The sequence below is a fragment of the Cygnus olor genome, chromosome 5 (assembly GCF_009769625.2).
Source record: "Cygnus olor isolate bCygOlo1 chromosome 5, bCygOlo1.pri.v2, whole genome shotgun sequence".
Taxonomy (NCBI): domain Eukaryota; kingdom Metazoa; phylum Chordata; class Aves; order Anseriformes; family Anatidae; genus Cygnus; species Cygnus olor.
Window position 1 is genome coordinate 63,913,441 of NC_049173.1, and position 14,966 is coordinate 63,928,406.

General features: G+C 35.4%; 1 protein-coding gene across 2 annotated transcripts in view; it reads left to right on the top strand.

Annotated features, from left to right (window-relative positions):
• Positions 1-14,966, top strand: part of IPO7 (importin 7) — a 35,377-nt gene that overhangs the window by 6,142 nt on the left and 14,269 nt on the right. For both annotated transcript variants that reach the window (XM_040558588.1, XM_040558589.1), the window contains exons 2-12: positions 2,224-2,305; positions 4,297-4,450; positions 4,850-5,008; positions 7,548-7,704; positions 8,343-8,432; positions 8,854-8,948; positions 9,052-9,136; positions 12,111-12,245; positions 12,727-12,826; positions 14,055-14,131; positions 14,495-14,611. In XM_040558588.1, the coding sequence (XP_040414522.1) occupies positions 2,224-2,305; positions 4,297-4,450; positions 4,850-5,008; positions 7,548-7,704; positions 8,343-8,432; positions 8,854-8,948; positions 9,052-9,136; positions 12,111-12,245; positions 12,727-12,826; positions 14,055-14,131; positions 14,495-14,611 (1,251 nt within the window). The remainder of the gene's footprint in view (positions 1-2,223; positions 2,306-4,296; positions 4,451-4,849; positions 5,009-7,547; positions 7,705-8,342; positions 8,433-8,853; positions 8,949-9,051; positions 9,137-12,110; positions 12,246-12,726; positions 12,827-14,054; positions 14,132-14,494; positions 14,612-14,966) is intronic.

Sequence of the window (14,966 nt, forward strand, 5' to 3'; positions counted from 1 at the left end):
AATGATATCAGTTTGCGTTTTAAGTCTCTCTTTTATGCAGACTGTTAATATAACCTCCCATTGACTACTCCCAATGACATTAATATTAGGCATATAATTGAATACTGTGCTGAATTAGGGTCTACTGTCATTAGGTGTGTGTTGCAGAAGTGTGTATGTTAATGCTGCTTAAGAAAAAGGAACTGAATAGTCCTGGAGATGTAGTAGAAATTAATATCAACAAGTAAATTTTATTTAAAATGTTTTCAACTGTTAAATGGTCAAATATACTTTTTTTTAAATTTGAAAGTATTTTTTCTTCTTCAGGACTTCAGGGAAATCAGAGGGGCACGGCTCAGAAAGATTCATGCTTGTATTGCAGTGTCACTTAGTCCCAGTTCATCACAACACCCTCAACAAATAAGCATTTGGCTTGGACCAGATGCAAATGTTGCTTCTGTGAGTTTTCTGTAGTCTGTAGGTTTGTAGTGCACAGGATGAGTATGTGCAACACTTCAATATATGTTGGGGACGTTCTTTAGTCAAGTTCATTCCTCATTTAAAATCAGGTAAGATAGGCAACAAGCTATACTAATAAAATTTTAGCACAAATACTGGAACAAATATCAACTCCCAGGTTGTACCTTTTGCGCTTCTTCATACTAGAACATTTAGGAGATGTTTTTTGGAGCTTGGAGATAAAAACCTGGTGTGAAAGGGAGAGAGCTGGGCAGTGTTAAATGCTTAGAAGGAGTGTTGTTGACATTTCATACTGTCAATGAGCTCTTAATCCTTCAGAAAGAACAGAAAGATAGTTGGATAGTCTCTTTATGATGGGTGTTTGCTCTGATGTGGAGTCTGAGACATTCTTTTACTTTTTTTTGATAAATGGATACTGTCATGGTTTTCAGAGGACTTATTTGCTTTATGTAGGAAACAATAAAGTGATTAATATGTAGGTAAGAGATGTCTTCCGAAGAGTTTAACAAGTAGAGATATTTAGGTCTACGCAGGTGTCTTTGATATAAGTGCTGCAAAGAGCATATGAAACAATTTTGCCATGTTAGTGAGGATAAAGCAGACATGCGTCTTGGCAATTAGAATCAGAGGCTTGGAAGAATGAGGTTAGGAGGACTCTGCAGGTCCTCTGGTCCAGTACACTGAAGTAAAGCTGGTTTCAGAGTTAGATGAGGTCAGGACCTTCTCCAGTTGAGTTTTGAATATTTCAAAAGGCCAGCCCCACTGCCTGCCTGGGAAGGCTGTTCCAATACTTGGCCCTCCTTGTTGAGAGGAAATTTTTTCCTTGTGTAAAACAGGAATTTCCCTTGCTGCAACTCATAGCCATTGACTCTTGACCTTGAAGAAAATGATGATGTTTTCCAACTAGAAAAAGCACATCGAGTTTTTGAGAATTAAAATTCTCTTCTCGGAGAGAAGTTCATTAAGTGTCTCGAGTTTTTGATGTTCAGGAAGGTGTCAAGGGATGCTGTGCGAATGTTAAATGTCAGTTTCTTCATGTTGAAAATACCATGTAGTATTTAGTGCATCAGTGATATTGCTCATTATTGTAAAACAAATCACATTTTGCCTTTGTTTGTAAGTGAACTCTCGCAAATCCTTAGAAGTTGTTACTCTGGTGAAACTCCATTTAGGTCTCCGTACTGTTAGCTTGCTGTTGTATAGTTAGGCTAGCAGTTGCTGCAGTAAAGAATTAATAGTCACTTTAAGCCATTTTGATCAGAAGGGTGAACTATAACTTGAATATGCTTGATTGAGGCTGGGCATAGTTTTAAAACACAGGTTGCCATCTGTTGTGTCGATTATTCCATAATGAATTGTTTAACAATTATTTGTTCACATAATACATTACTTGAGGTCACTGTAAAATTGCTGTGCTTGTTTCTTGTCTGGCTACTCAGATATTCTTTAAGGTACTCTGAGTGAAGAACTTGTTTGGTGACTGTAGAAGGCTGATTACCAAAGCCTGTTAAATGATTTCTTCAACTCTACCCAAAATGATAGGGTTTTGCCTCCATCATGCTGTCTGTCTTCAGAGTCCAGTGAGCATGAAATTTTGGAATGCCTTAGTTTGCTAGCTACTGTGAAACTGAATTGCTGCTATTCTTTTGACTGCATTACAATGTTGTAAAGAGATGGTAATAGCAAACAGGAGTACTCTAAAACTTGACGAACTATGACTAAACTATACTAATTTTTTTATAACTTTTTTTTGGTCCTCTACAGGCTCACAAGTCAGTGAACTTTGTTTCAACTTTGCTTCAGATCACCATGTCCGAACAACTGGATTTACCAGTGAGACAGGCAGGCAAGTTTTCAAATCCTTTAGTTGTTTTCACTTCAATGGTGCGTGCACACAGGTGCATGTTCAGATATTGTATCACAATTAAGTTATTAAAGACTTCTAATGGTGTTAATCTCAAACACGGGAAAATTGGGAGTTGTCAGAGTTAGTCATCATAAACTGCATCTGGCACCATACACTAAATAAGGAAGAGAGAAAGAAAAGGTGTCTGACTCTTCAGTGGTTGCTCCCTTTTGTCTCTAGTGAATAATGGCCTTTGGGAAACCAGAGTAGTTCATGATGATGGTACACTTGGCCCAAGGAGGTAATTTTACTTTGTACTAATAAAGCTAATGTTTCTCAACGTTATAAGTGGAAGAAAACACATTGTCATTTGGAACTGCTGATTTGAATGAGCAATCAGTAAAATTGGATCTTGAATATTGGCAGGTCCAAACATCACCTTAAAGCTACTATGATTACTTGGTAAGAGGTTTCTAAAACAATACCTCAGTGGTTTCTGACAGTTCAGGAGATGTGACCTTGATCACTTAGTTGAACCTTCCAGGTAGTAGATTATTTGAAGTTGTAATGTAAGCCTAACTTGCGTTTTTATCTTATTTTGGGAGGATAATGCTTAGATGTGTCAAAAAGGTTACTGTTTAACATGTATAATGTGAAAAAGGAGGAGGTTTGAAAACAACCTCTTGAAATTCAGCCTTCGTTTAAGCTAATATTAAAAAAGTCTGTAGAGAGTGGAGAAAACGCATCTAACATGCGTCTTAGGAACAGTGCATGTTTTGCAAAGCAGCTAATGATATGATTAAAACCCCCTGAGGACAGACTGAATTTTGCATCACTTCAGTGTTGTTATAGCATGTATCTACAGATTGTTTCAGACCTTTGCGGACCCTTTCAAAAACAGTTTATCTTCTGAGTGTTCAGAAGGTGCATGTGAAGTTTGGGAAAAGAATTTGCTTTATGGATTTGTATGTAGAATTAGATTAATAGTAACTTTGATATTAGTTTGTAATTTGACATTTCCTTTTGTATTTTGTAAGTCTTTCTTTTCAAGTGTTTTATTCTATATTCTGCCACATAAGCAGTTTAGATTTGGTTGTCACATGGTAAAAGCAGGTATTTGTGCCAGTAGCGCAAATGCTACAAAGTGATGTGGCCCATACACTTGGTATAAAGGAGCTCTGTTTCTCTTTAACATTCACTCCTATATCACAGACTTGATAACATTTTTTGCTTACAAAATACAAGGGTTGTTTTAGATAGTCATTAGTACTAATTTGCTCAGTTTTAATGAAAATAGTGAGAAAATGACTACAAAGGATTTTTCAGCAGTGTATTGCTAAAATGTTACACAAGCTCTTTTATATGTAACATGAAAGCAGTATAGTTTGCATTTTCATATGGAAACACATCCTTTACAGTACTAAAAATACATCAAAATAAATGGGTGAAGGAATATCAGCATAGCAAATTCATAGGTTAATCACAGAATCACAGAATTGTAGGGGTTGGAAGGGGCCTCAAGAGATAATTGGGTCCAACCACCCTGCCAAAGCAGGCTCCCTAGAGCAGGTTGCCAAGGTGGGTGTCCAGATGGGAGAAGGTAGGCGTCCAGGCATCCAGAGAAGGAGACTCCACAACCTCCCTAGGCAGCCTGTTCCAGTGCTCCGTCACCCTCACCATGAAGAAGTTCTTTCGCATGTTGGTGCGGAACTTCCTGTGCTCCATTTTGTGGCCATTGCCCCTTGTCCTGTCCCCACAAACCACTGAAAAGAGGCTGGCCAAATCCCTCTGTCTCCCACACTTAAGATATTTGTAAACATTGATAAGATCTTAATAATTCGCATGTTTTATGTATTTTGATCCTAGTAGTCAGAAATGGTCAGTGTATTAGTAATTTGTCTGTGTTGTTCTAAAATAGACTTCCCTCTGCAAAATGTGTTTGTTTTATACTTGGAATGGCTATGAGCTGATTTGTCCCTCTTGTATGATAGGAGTTATCTACTTGAAAAATATGATAACCCAGTATTGGCCAGATCGTGAAACTGCACCAGGAGAGATTCCACCTTACTCCATCCCAGAAGAAGATAGACACTGTATTCGTGAAAATATTGTAGAAGCCATTATTCACTCTCCTGAGCTGATTAGGTATGCTGTTTTAACCTGGTTTTGAATTCTGTTTTCTGACTGTATTTTTGCCTAAGATAACCTGAATGTTAAGCATTGTTGTCTTACACTGCTGCATACTTAAGCATAGAATTACTGTAGATGGAGAGACAGTTTCCAACTTGTGCAGCACATGGAAATTTACTCGGAGTCCTTCGCAAAAAGCCAGACCCCGTCACTTTATAAATAAAGTTCATCAAATGAACAGCATTAAATGGAAAGTACAGGACCTAAACTTGGTATTAAAAAAAAAAAAAAGAAAACACTAAAAACACAAGCTTGAAATAAGTCTAAATTCAGGCAACATGAGATGTTTCAACACCACAAGAATATTATTAGAGTAATAGTAATTTATGTAATCATTCTATACTTTGTTTCCAGAGTACAACTTACTACTTGCATTCATCATATTATCAAGCATGATTATCCTAGTCGTTGGACTGCAGTTGTGGAGAAAATTGGGTTTTATCTTCAGTCTGACAACAGTGCTTGTTGGCTTGGCATTCTTCTATGTCTTTATCAACTTGTGAAAAACTACGAGTAAGTTTTTTCTACCATATAAAACAGCAGAATGAATACACATTAATCTCTTGTGTACTGTATGTATATTCTAACAGTCTAAAATTGCATGTGGGATTGAGCACAGGTGATAGAACGTTTAGTCAATATTAGTTTAGTGATACAACCATCGCAAATTTAGTTTAGTCAATATTCCTGGAGTATTGATATGCAGATATTGGCTCATATCTTGTCCACTAAGAAAGTACAGAAAAACTGCCTCCATTCTAGGTTAGATCTAGATCACAAAAAAAGGGGCTATCTTTAAAGCCTTAGTTTGGTGGTAGTTCTGTTTGGATTGATGTGTTACAGCAATATAAGCTTCATAGCAATAAGAAAGTCTGCTCCAAGTCATAGCTTTGCTGCAAATGATTACTTAATTCAAATGAGTTTTATACTCTTAATGAATTTGTACTCTAGGTATGAGTGAAAGTTAACATACAAAGATTTCCAAGTGTGTAATCTTGAATGTTAGGAAACATCAGATTTAGTCAGCTTTGGTTTGATCCTCTTCTAAATTTTGAGTATTTTTAGCTCTGTATGTGTTATGCTCAGATCTTTAAAACTGAGGTTGCCCTTTGAGAACATATGCGGAGCTTAGCTGTTGCCTTTGGTTTGTGGAAGGCTCATTTGAGTGGCAGAGTGCAATCTTGGAATCATGGAAAAGTAGTAGTGTAACAGGAGGAATCAACAACTTAATCTTTGAAAGCAGTCGTGTAATGCTTTTGTTTTAGATACCTTAAGATATTGCATTGAAGAATTTCTCTATTAATTTCTTGAATTGTGTGTGAAATAGAGTAAAACAGGTGAACAATGACTCCTCAAAGGTTCTTTTTAATAGAAATGCTGTAAAGACTGTTGTAATTAAACATTGGAGGTTTTTCTGTGGGAGAGAATTGCAAGTCCTGCTAGGAAAAGAAAGGAAACTGATTTGTCAATTTTAAAATTAAACATTTTAAATGAATTACGCAGCAGAGACCTGTGAGATAAACGTGCAGTGTTGACTGGTGGTATATTTTGATTATAGTAATCCTTGGTTAAGGAAGGATTTTGATGTGAGTATAGTCATTGCATGATTAACTAAGGTAACAGTTGTGTTAATAATGTTAGCTGATCAAAAAATTTAGCTGAAGCCAGCAACTGTTTATAATTATTTGGCTTTCTGGTGAAATCAACAACGGTCAGCTTCACCAGTCATGTAGAAATACACAAATTCTATTGCATTACATGCAATATGAGTGTAGGCAGGTTTCTAAAACGTGTTAAATGTCTTGTTCTAGCTTTTGGAGAGAAATTCTGCATAATGTTATGACTTCAGTCAAGTTGTTACCGTTTGAGTTGTAGAAATCTTTAGCAATCGATGCTTATTTTTTTCTTAGTGTAGAAGCTAAATATTTTTAGACTTCTTTAAAATTTTTTTCCCTGTCCAAATCTAGCTAGCGAGTTCATATGGCTGTTCTTTGCATAATTGTTTTTCCTGTCTTTTTCAATTGTATCTTTTGGGGAAATTTGAAACTGAGCTTTCCTGAGCAACATTAAGTCTTTGTATTTAGGTTTCTATTTCAGAAAATATGTAGAAAATATATTATTTGAACATGATTTTGGAGCTCAATGTTCTGTAGTAGTTTTTACAGAAAATGCCATCTGGCAGCAGACTGAGTAGACTTTATCTTATATTTCTACAAATTGGCACTGTTAAGAGACTGAGCATTGATTAATGTTTAATAGCAATGAAAAGTCTACCAAAAATGTATCTCCTCCCCAAATATTCTCCCACAAGAGCCCAAGAAGAGCATTATAGTATTAATAGCTTAAAGAAAAAATTAAGCTGTACATTCTTCAAGTGATACTTTGTTCTTACTTGTTATCACTGCTATGGACTAGATACTGTTCTGCTGTGGTAACTATTTATTCAATCAGGACTTTGTTGTTAATAAATGAAAAGTTGGGGGTAGGATTTAAAAATGTGGCTTCATTTCCTTTCAGAAACTTTGATTTTTGTTCAGAAAGGCAATGAAGCTCTCCTTTCAGCATAGGCCTGGGAAGAATTTGGGGCCCAATTTCAAAGAGTGTTGAAATTGAAGCCTGTGAGTCCGTCACGTGCCCTTGAAGCCTACATTCAGACTATTAAATTTGGGAAAATTAAAATGCAAGATGTGGGAAACAGACCTTGCAATTTACTTTCTTCTGTCTGCACTTCCTGTAGTACTCTGTTTTTCACTATAGTAATCGTATGGCAGAACATGAGGTAGTATTCAAAGTGAATAAGTTGGCTGGAGTGCATTACTAGCGGAAGACTAATACGGCTGTATAGTGGAGTAACGAACTCTTAGCAATTTTGAAACTTGCCTTTTAATTGTAATGTTGTCTGACTATACTTCAGTCCAAATTCTGTAACAAGAAATGGCTATTTTTTAATCATGTGTTGTAACCTCCTTGTGTCTCCAATGGGGAAAGGTGGGCTTTTAAAATTCCACACTACCTGAAAGATGAATAAAGCTAATTTTGTTCTTATCTAAAGGTACAAGAAACCAGAGGAGCGTAGTCCTTTGATAGCTGCAATGCAGCATTTTCTACCAGTTTTGAAGGATAGTTTCATACAGCTTCTGAGTGATCCATCTGATCAGTCTGTCCTCATCCAGAAACAAATCTTCAAAATATTTTATGCCCTTGTCCAGGTAAAAAAAAAAAATAAAATAAATATGGTGTATTCTTGATCAGTAATTTAAAGCTTTGTTTGACCTTAAAATAGTAAATGACAGGAATATTAACAATTTTAGATTAAATTTGAATCATTTGCAACTACTGTTCAGTTGTGATATGAATCACAGGGTTTTGGTATCATTAATTGTGCTGTAAAATCAGTGCTATACTTTCTCTTGGTCTGACATTAGATAGAACTTACGCATGCTATCCTCTAAGGTAGTGCTTGCTACATAACTGAGTAAAAATAAGTTTTCTAATGACACGTTGTAGAGGGCAGCCTATTCAAAATTACAAGTGTAAATGCAATTTGTGAGGGAACTCTTAATACGCTGCTAATTGCTCCAGAAATCAGCGTAACATCCATTTAAGTAGTGTCTTAGCATTGTATAAGCAGAATTTAAATAAAGGCCTCTAGCACCTTTGAGGATATTGAGGATATAGTCTAGATTGTGTTGAGGTCTTTATCCTGTTATTTCTGAGTCTTTCGCTAGCAAATCTTTAATGGTAAGTGTAGACAAAGATCTGAAAGAGCTAAAATTCAAACTGTGAAAGTAACATTATTTTCAAAATGCTTTATAATAAATTTATTTTTGCCTTTATTTTATGTAAGTACACGTTACCCTTGGAGTTGATAAATCAGCAAAACCTGACTGAATGGATAGAAATCCTGAAGACTGTTGTGGATAGGGATGTACCAGCTGTAAGTGGCTTTTGGCTATTATTTCTTTAAGGTTAAATATTTTTCTTTTATTAGTTTTTTTTAAAAGTGAAAACTTATTTCTGTGTTTTTTTCTTAAGAGGTGCCAAGAAAATATTTTTTTTTCAGCTAAGTAGGGTATTTTAAACAAACTAGACAAGTTTTGAAAATACATAGCTTGTTTAGGAGTTCTGTTTTAAAACTATAGCATATTTTATTTTGGCTTCTTGTTTCGATAATTTGTTTACCATTTATGGAATGTATTTAAGGGATTTAATTTTAGGTGGGCTGTACTTTATATTTGTGTTAAGCTAGAAGTGTGATATGCAAATGGAAGGGTAAAAGAAAAAATATGCTATAAAATTGTCCAAAATGCATACAGTTTGAACTGTTTGTAAATAGTTGGTAATTTTTTTCCCTAAAGGAAACGCTTCAAGTTGATGAAGATGATAGACCTGAGTTGCCTTGGTGGAAGTGCAAGAAGTGGGCTTTGCATATCTTAGCTAGACTTTTTGAGAGGTAACTTCTCGTTTGTTATCATTATTTTTAAGAGAAAAACCTAATAGTTAAGTCAATAACAGTGCTGCACACTTTAATTTTGCACATTTGCTTCAAATTCTAGGTATGGAAGCCCTGGTAATGTTTCCAAGGAGTACAACGAGTTTGCTGAAGTGTTTCTGAAGGCATTTGCTGTTGGTGTTCAACAAGTAAGAAATGCTGAACGTGGGAAGTATTAGGATATGTTTAGAGTTTGTTGTGATTTCTTCCTTATTGTTTTCTTGGAATAAGCTTATAAAACTTTCAAGAGTTTTTATCAAATTCATGAGCTTGTATTAGTTCAAAAATCTGTTTACTTGAAGGTGATTATATTGTAAATATAAGTAGACTATATATACAAAAAAAATCTCAGGGGGCTGATTGTTTACTTCTAAGCCTCTTTTTTAATGAGGAGAAGAACATTTTTTTTAGTTCAGCTTCCTAATTTTTTTAAATTATTTTCATTCCCAGTGAAATTATAATGATTTATGGGACTTAAATATCAAGAAGAAAAGTAAAGGAAGTATTTCCAAAGTACGTGTTTTCTGAAGGTTGTCTAAGCATTGAAAGGGAAGAGAACATGGCCACATTGAGTGTTAGGAAACATGTCCCAACTGAGACAGCTGTAGTCTGTCAATTTGAGATGTTCATACCTGTGGATGGCATCCTGCTAAATGTTTAGTTACTGCATGTACTTTAAGATCTTACTGATTGATTTGTACTTTGCAGATAAGCTAAGTTCTGACAAAAGACTGCATGCGGAAAAAAATCTTCAAAAAGATCCATTTGAACAGTTTTTTTTATATATATATATATATATATATACACACACACACATACATATATATGTGTGTATGTATATTAACTTGCCTTTGAATCAAATTTGATCCTTACTGGTACTGCGTGTAGGTAACACCAGAAAGTTAAGTCTTTAAAGAAAAATTGCTGAAGAGCAGGATTTTAAAATGTTTACAGACTTCTCCCTTATACAATAATGCACCTTGTATGAAAACACAGTTTTTTAAGGTGATAGCCTCTGTTTCTACGCAGAAAATAATCTTGGATGTATTGTCAAGAAATAGAATCCTTCAAATAAATTTAAAGATTTTTAAATAGGATATATTTCATTAAAAGTAATAATAAAATGGAAGATTGAAATACTGAAGAATACAGTTTCTGACCTGATACTATGCTTGAGTTGCCTTTACTTTCCCAAGTACACACACCCTATTACTAAAGGATGAAAAGACATGTGTCATGGGGTTATGGATTGCTCAAGTATAAACTTAAAACATAATGCTAGTATTAACTTCATAATTATTTCTTACTGATTATTTATCTAGCTTATATTTTTCATGCATGTCGCTCCCCCCTAAAAAAAAAAACACACAACAAACAACAAAAAACACAACCAACAAAAAAAACAAACAAACAACAACAACAGCATTAGTTCTACATAAACTTTATTCAACTTAGCCAAAAAAGGCTTGACTTACCTTGCTGTAATACCTTGATTCTTACCCCTTGTGTTAGTGATTGTTTTGCTCAAGATGCTTCTGATTTTGAAAGACCCGGTGAACCAGAACTAAACACTGGTTGAACACTACTGCCTGGTTGTTCCTTAGCCCCATTGCAGAATTTGTTCTTCCATTTGCTTCCACACCACATTTTCCTTTTTCTCGCTCCAACTATTAAATCTTTGCTTATCCTTTCCTTTAATTTCTTTCTGTATTGCATCTGAACAATAGGAGGTAATTGCTTAGATACTGTGAAGTGAGAAACCTGATATGCTTGTCCAGGCACACTTTAAGTAGTGTGGCTGCAAAGACCACTTGTTAAGCCTCAGCTCTGTGCTCGTTTTCAAAGACTATTCCCATTCCTCCACTAAATCTTGATGAAGTTAGGCTTTTTGTGTGCCATTATGTTGCAATGGAGAATCTCTTCTTAAAACAAAAACAATGAGAGAACCCCCAACAACAAACAAACAAAAACTTCAGATCCTTCTAAAATTCAAAGATACCAGCAAATGGGAGCTTCCTGCATAAGCTTTTCGACAAAGAATATTGTATTACTGTATGTGAAGTTCTAGTTCACCAGATTTCTTTTGCCTACAATGAAGAACCCTCCCCAGTTAATATTTTTTTAAATCTTCACTGAGCTGCTGCCATGATATACGTTACGCCATGGAGCCCATCTACATGGGCTATAAAAGTTGAGTATATGATAAGTTGATGGTCATGTTGTTTTTTTCCACTTGTGTTGAATTTTATAAAGGAAGGCAATCTGTAGAATGTTATGTTCTCTGGAAATCCCCAAGAAGTTCATTATCTTTAGTTTCCCAGTTACTTCTGGAAAATAACATTTGAAGCATAAAATCAGGGAAGTAAAACTATATCACTAGGTTGTTTGAGAGTTTAATCACTTTCGATACTGGTTTCTAAGACTTTTTTAAATTATTAACACTCTGCTTAATTGTTCTAATTTGAAGAAGCATGTTAGTCTTGCTATGTACTGATGGTTTACTGTTTTTGGACATTCCAAGTAACCATTGTCCCTTTGAGGTATTGTTTGTAGAGAATCATATTCTCTTTTATTGAATACACAAGAGACACAAGTATTTTTGTGTTTATTCTTTGATATTTCTTGAAATAGCTTCAAGTCTCAGAGCATTTAGTCTTTTAATTTCTTATCCTAAGTCAGTATCTAATGCCACTGAGGCCTTGTGCTGAGGTGAGAGTTAGAGCTGGTAATTTCTTAAGTCCAAGAGGCACTCTGCTCTGCGCTGTTGTGGCCTCACCTGGAGCAGTGTGTACAGTTTTGGGCACCACGTTATAAGAAGGACATAAAGCTATTAGAGAGCATCTAAAGGAGGGCTACAAAGGTGTTGAAGTGTCTAGAGAGCAAGATGTATGTCTGAAGTCACTTGGTTTCCTTAGCGTAGAGGAGACTGAGGGGAGGCCTCATGGCGTGCAGCTTTCTTGTGAGGGGAGCAGAGGGACAGGCTCTGATTTCTGCTCTCTGGTGACAGCACTTTGGGTTGGATTTTGGGGGATTCTTAGGTAGGATTGTGAGGGATAGTGTAATTCTTAGGGTTAAAATGGTCTGTGCTCAGTATGAGCTATTAATGAGATGTGATTTTTCTAGGTGTTGCTGAAGGTGTTGTATCAATACAAGGAAAAGCAGTACATGGCTCCTAGAGTTCTGCAGCAAACACTGAATTACATCAATCAAGGAGTGTCACATGCTGTCACCTGGAAGAATTTGAAACCTCATATTCAAGTAAACCATTTTCTGGGTTTAATACTTAACATGGCTCAGTAATACAGTCTGTTGTATGGTGTCTTTATCATTGCTAGAAGTAAAGTTCTGGGAAACTGCTATAAATTGCTGGTGGAAAAAGTTTAAGCCTGCTTAGTGAAGGTTATCTTGATGCATGAATAGAGCTAACTAATAGCTTTTTTTTTTGCTGTGAGTCTTTTGTGCTTTAAATGAAAGATTACACAGTGGAAGAGCAACACAACAAATTTGGCAATGATGATAACTACTGTATTTATGATTATGAATCATTTCCATGTATCATTATCCAGCGTAAACCATTTTTTAAGGCAGTACGTAAAATTCACAATGCCCCAATAATTTTATAATGTTGTTGTGTTCTATCAGAACTGAGGAGGGACAAAATCTATTTTGTTAAATATAGGGCAATATAGAGATTGATTCAATAGTGCTAACTCTTTTTCAACTTTTTTCTTAATTGCAGGGGATTATCCAAGATGTTATTTTTCCATTGATGTGCTATACAGATGCTGACGAAGAGCTTTGGCAAGAAGATCCATACGAATATATTCGCATGAAATTTGGTAAGAATTTGAAATCTTCTCACATTAAAATCTGTCTTCATGTGAAGATGGTATTTTTAGGCTTTTTTGTGAAAACAGTTGACTAAAAAAAAAATAATGGTGGGGGTGGGATGATGTCTGTTATCCAAGTGGTGTAACTTCGTAGTTAACTTCTGGATATGCTTGTGTAAATGACAGATACCATATGATTCAACTGGCACAATTGTTTCTGCATTTGAAAAATAGTTAACTTTGACATTCACAATGTTTTTCTTGGATAGGTCAAACAGTCTAGGTCTAGTTTACAATAATTACATAAGTTTAATGATATTACAAGTTTATTGTTTATAGCAGCTAATATTTCAGATCCTGATGTTTTTATCATCTCAATTAATTTCAAATGTGTCATAGTTCTGAACAGATTTACCATAGAGATAAATGAAATAGTATGAAGTAAGTCTAGCATTCCAGACTTGTCTAATTTTGCCTCTTGTGGTTTGTTACTTTTGTTCTTGGGATTCACTATAAGCCTGTGTAGCACTTTGAGGCCGAGGAAGAAGGAGTGGACTTCAAACTTCCTGAATAAATTGCCCAGGGAAGTGGTGGAGTCACTGTCCCTGGGGGCCTTTAAGGAAAGGTTGGACCTGGTGCTTAGGGACATGGTTTAGTGGGTGACAGTGGTAGTAGGGTGATGGCTGGACTAGACGATCTTGAAGGTCTTCTCCAACCTTAATGATTCGATGATTCCTCTAAGATTTGTTTGTCTAGAACAAGGAATCTTGATGGTTTTGGAGGTTTCTTGCTCTTCAGGTGAGGCAGCCCTGTAAACAATACATATATTATACCTGGCTCTGATAATCCTCCTCTACAGAGAAATAAGAAACAATGCATTTCTAACTCAACCAATTACGTGTTCTTGGAGGTGCAGCAAATAACGTGTGTCAAAATTTGACCACTGTCTGCTTCTATAGTTACAAAAGATTGATCATAGAAATAAGGAAGACATTCAATTTCAAATTAGATATGCAGATCCACTGATCATGGAAAAGGTGAAACATATGTTTATGGGGAATCACCAACCCACTGTTACTGTTGCTTGGTCTTGAAACATCTGTAGTAAGAAAGCATGAACCTCCTGAAAAAATGTGGAAAATTCTTGCTCTTTTGTTCTGTAGGAAACCATTAGATTACATTAAGCTTAGTATTTATATAAGGACCAAAATTTATAGCTGTTACGTTTACTTAATAGATGTATTTGAAGACTTCATTTCTCCTACAACTGCTGCTCAGACATTATTGTTTACATCGTGTAGTAAAAGGAAAGAGGTAAGCTATTCAAGGATTTTATTAAACACAATGCTACCTAGATTTAGTTTATAGGCTTTATTTGCTGAAAGAATTACTGATAAATTTTACTTTTCTGCTCTGTCATATTATAGTACATCAAAATTTATCATTTTTTCATATTTATTTTGCGCTGGTCTACTTGTGATTTTTGTATTTGCCAGTTCCCCTAGAAGCCACATATCAAGAATGATGTATGTTATAACAGATCTGTAAAACATTACACAAATTCCAGAATTGGAGTATATTATTAGACGTTTACAGAACTTGAGCATCTCAGAGCACTGAGAACAGTACCTGCCGTGACTGGTTGAAATACTTTGACTAACTGGACATTCAATCTAGGTTTTGCAGAAGACAATGGGCTTTTGTTATCAGATCCTTACAGAGCCAAATGCTGACCCTCGTAAGAAAGATGGTGCTTTACATATGATCGGTTCTTTGGCTGAAATTCTCCTAAAAGTAAGTGTACTAAATCTGGTTGTTTTTTTTTCCGTTCTTTTCCCTTCTTTCACATATGAGAAGAAGTGAGAATAGCTTTTTGAGTTCTCAAGTTTTGGAATCACTGCCAGGATTTTTTAAAATTGTTGAACTTAATTGCTTTGCTTTTGAACAGTTGTCAGCATAATTGCGCAAGTTGTATTAGGTTATGTTCAAGTTCAGATGACTTGTTTTAAAGTTCTCTTAAATTCTCTGCTTCTAGTAAGTTACTACACCATTTACTACTACTTAACTACATTCCCTTTTCATGGAAGGAAGGAAAGAAAATCCATCCAGTGAGTGGCTGATGATTTAATAAGATCTTTTCTTTGTATGG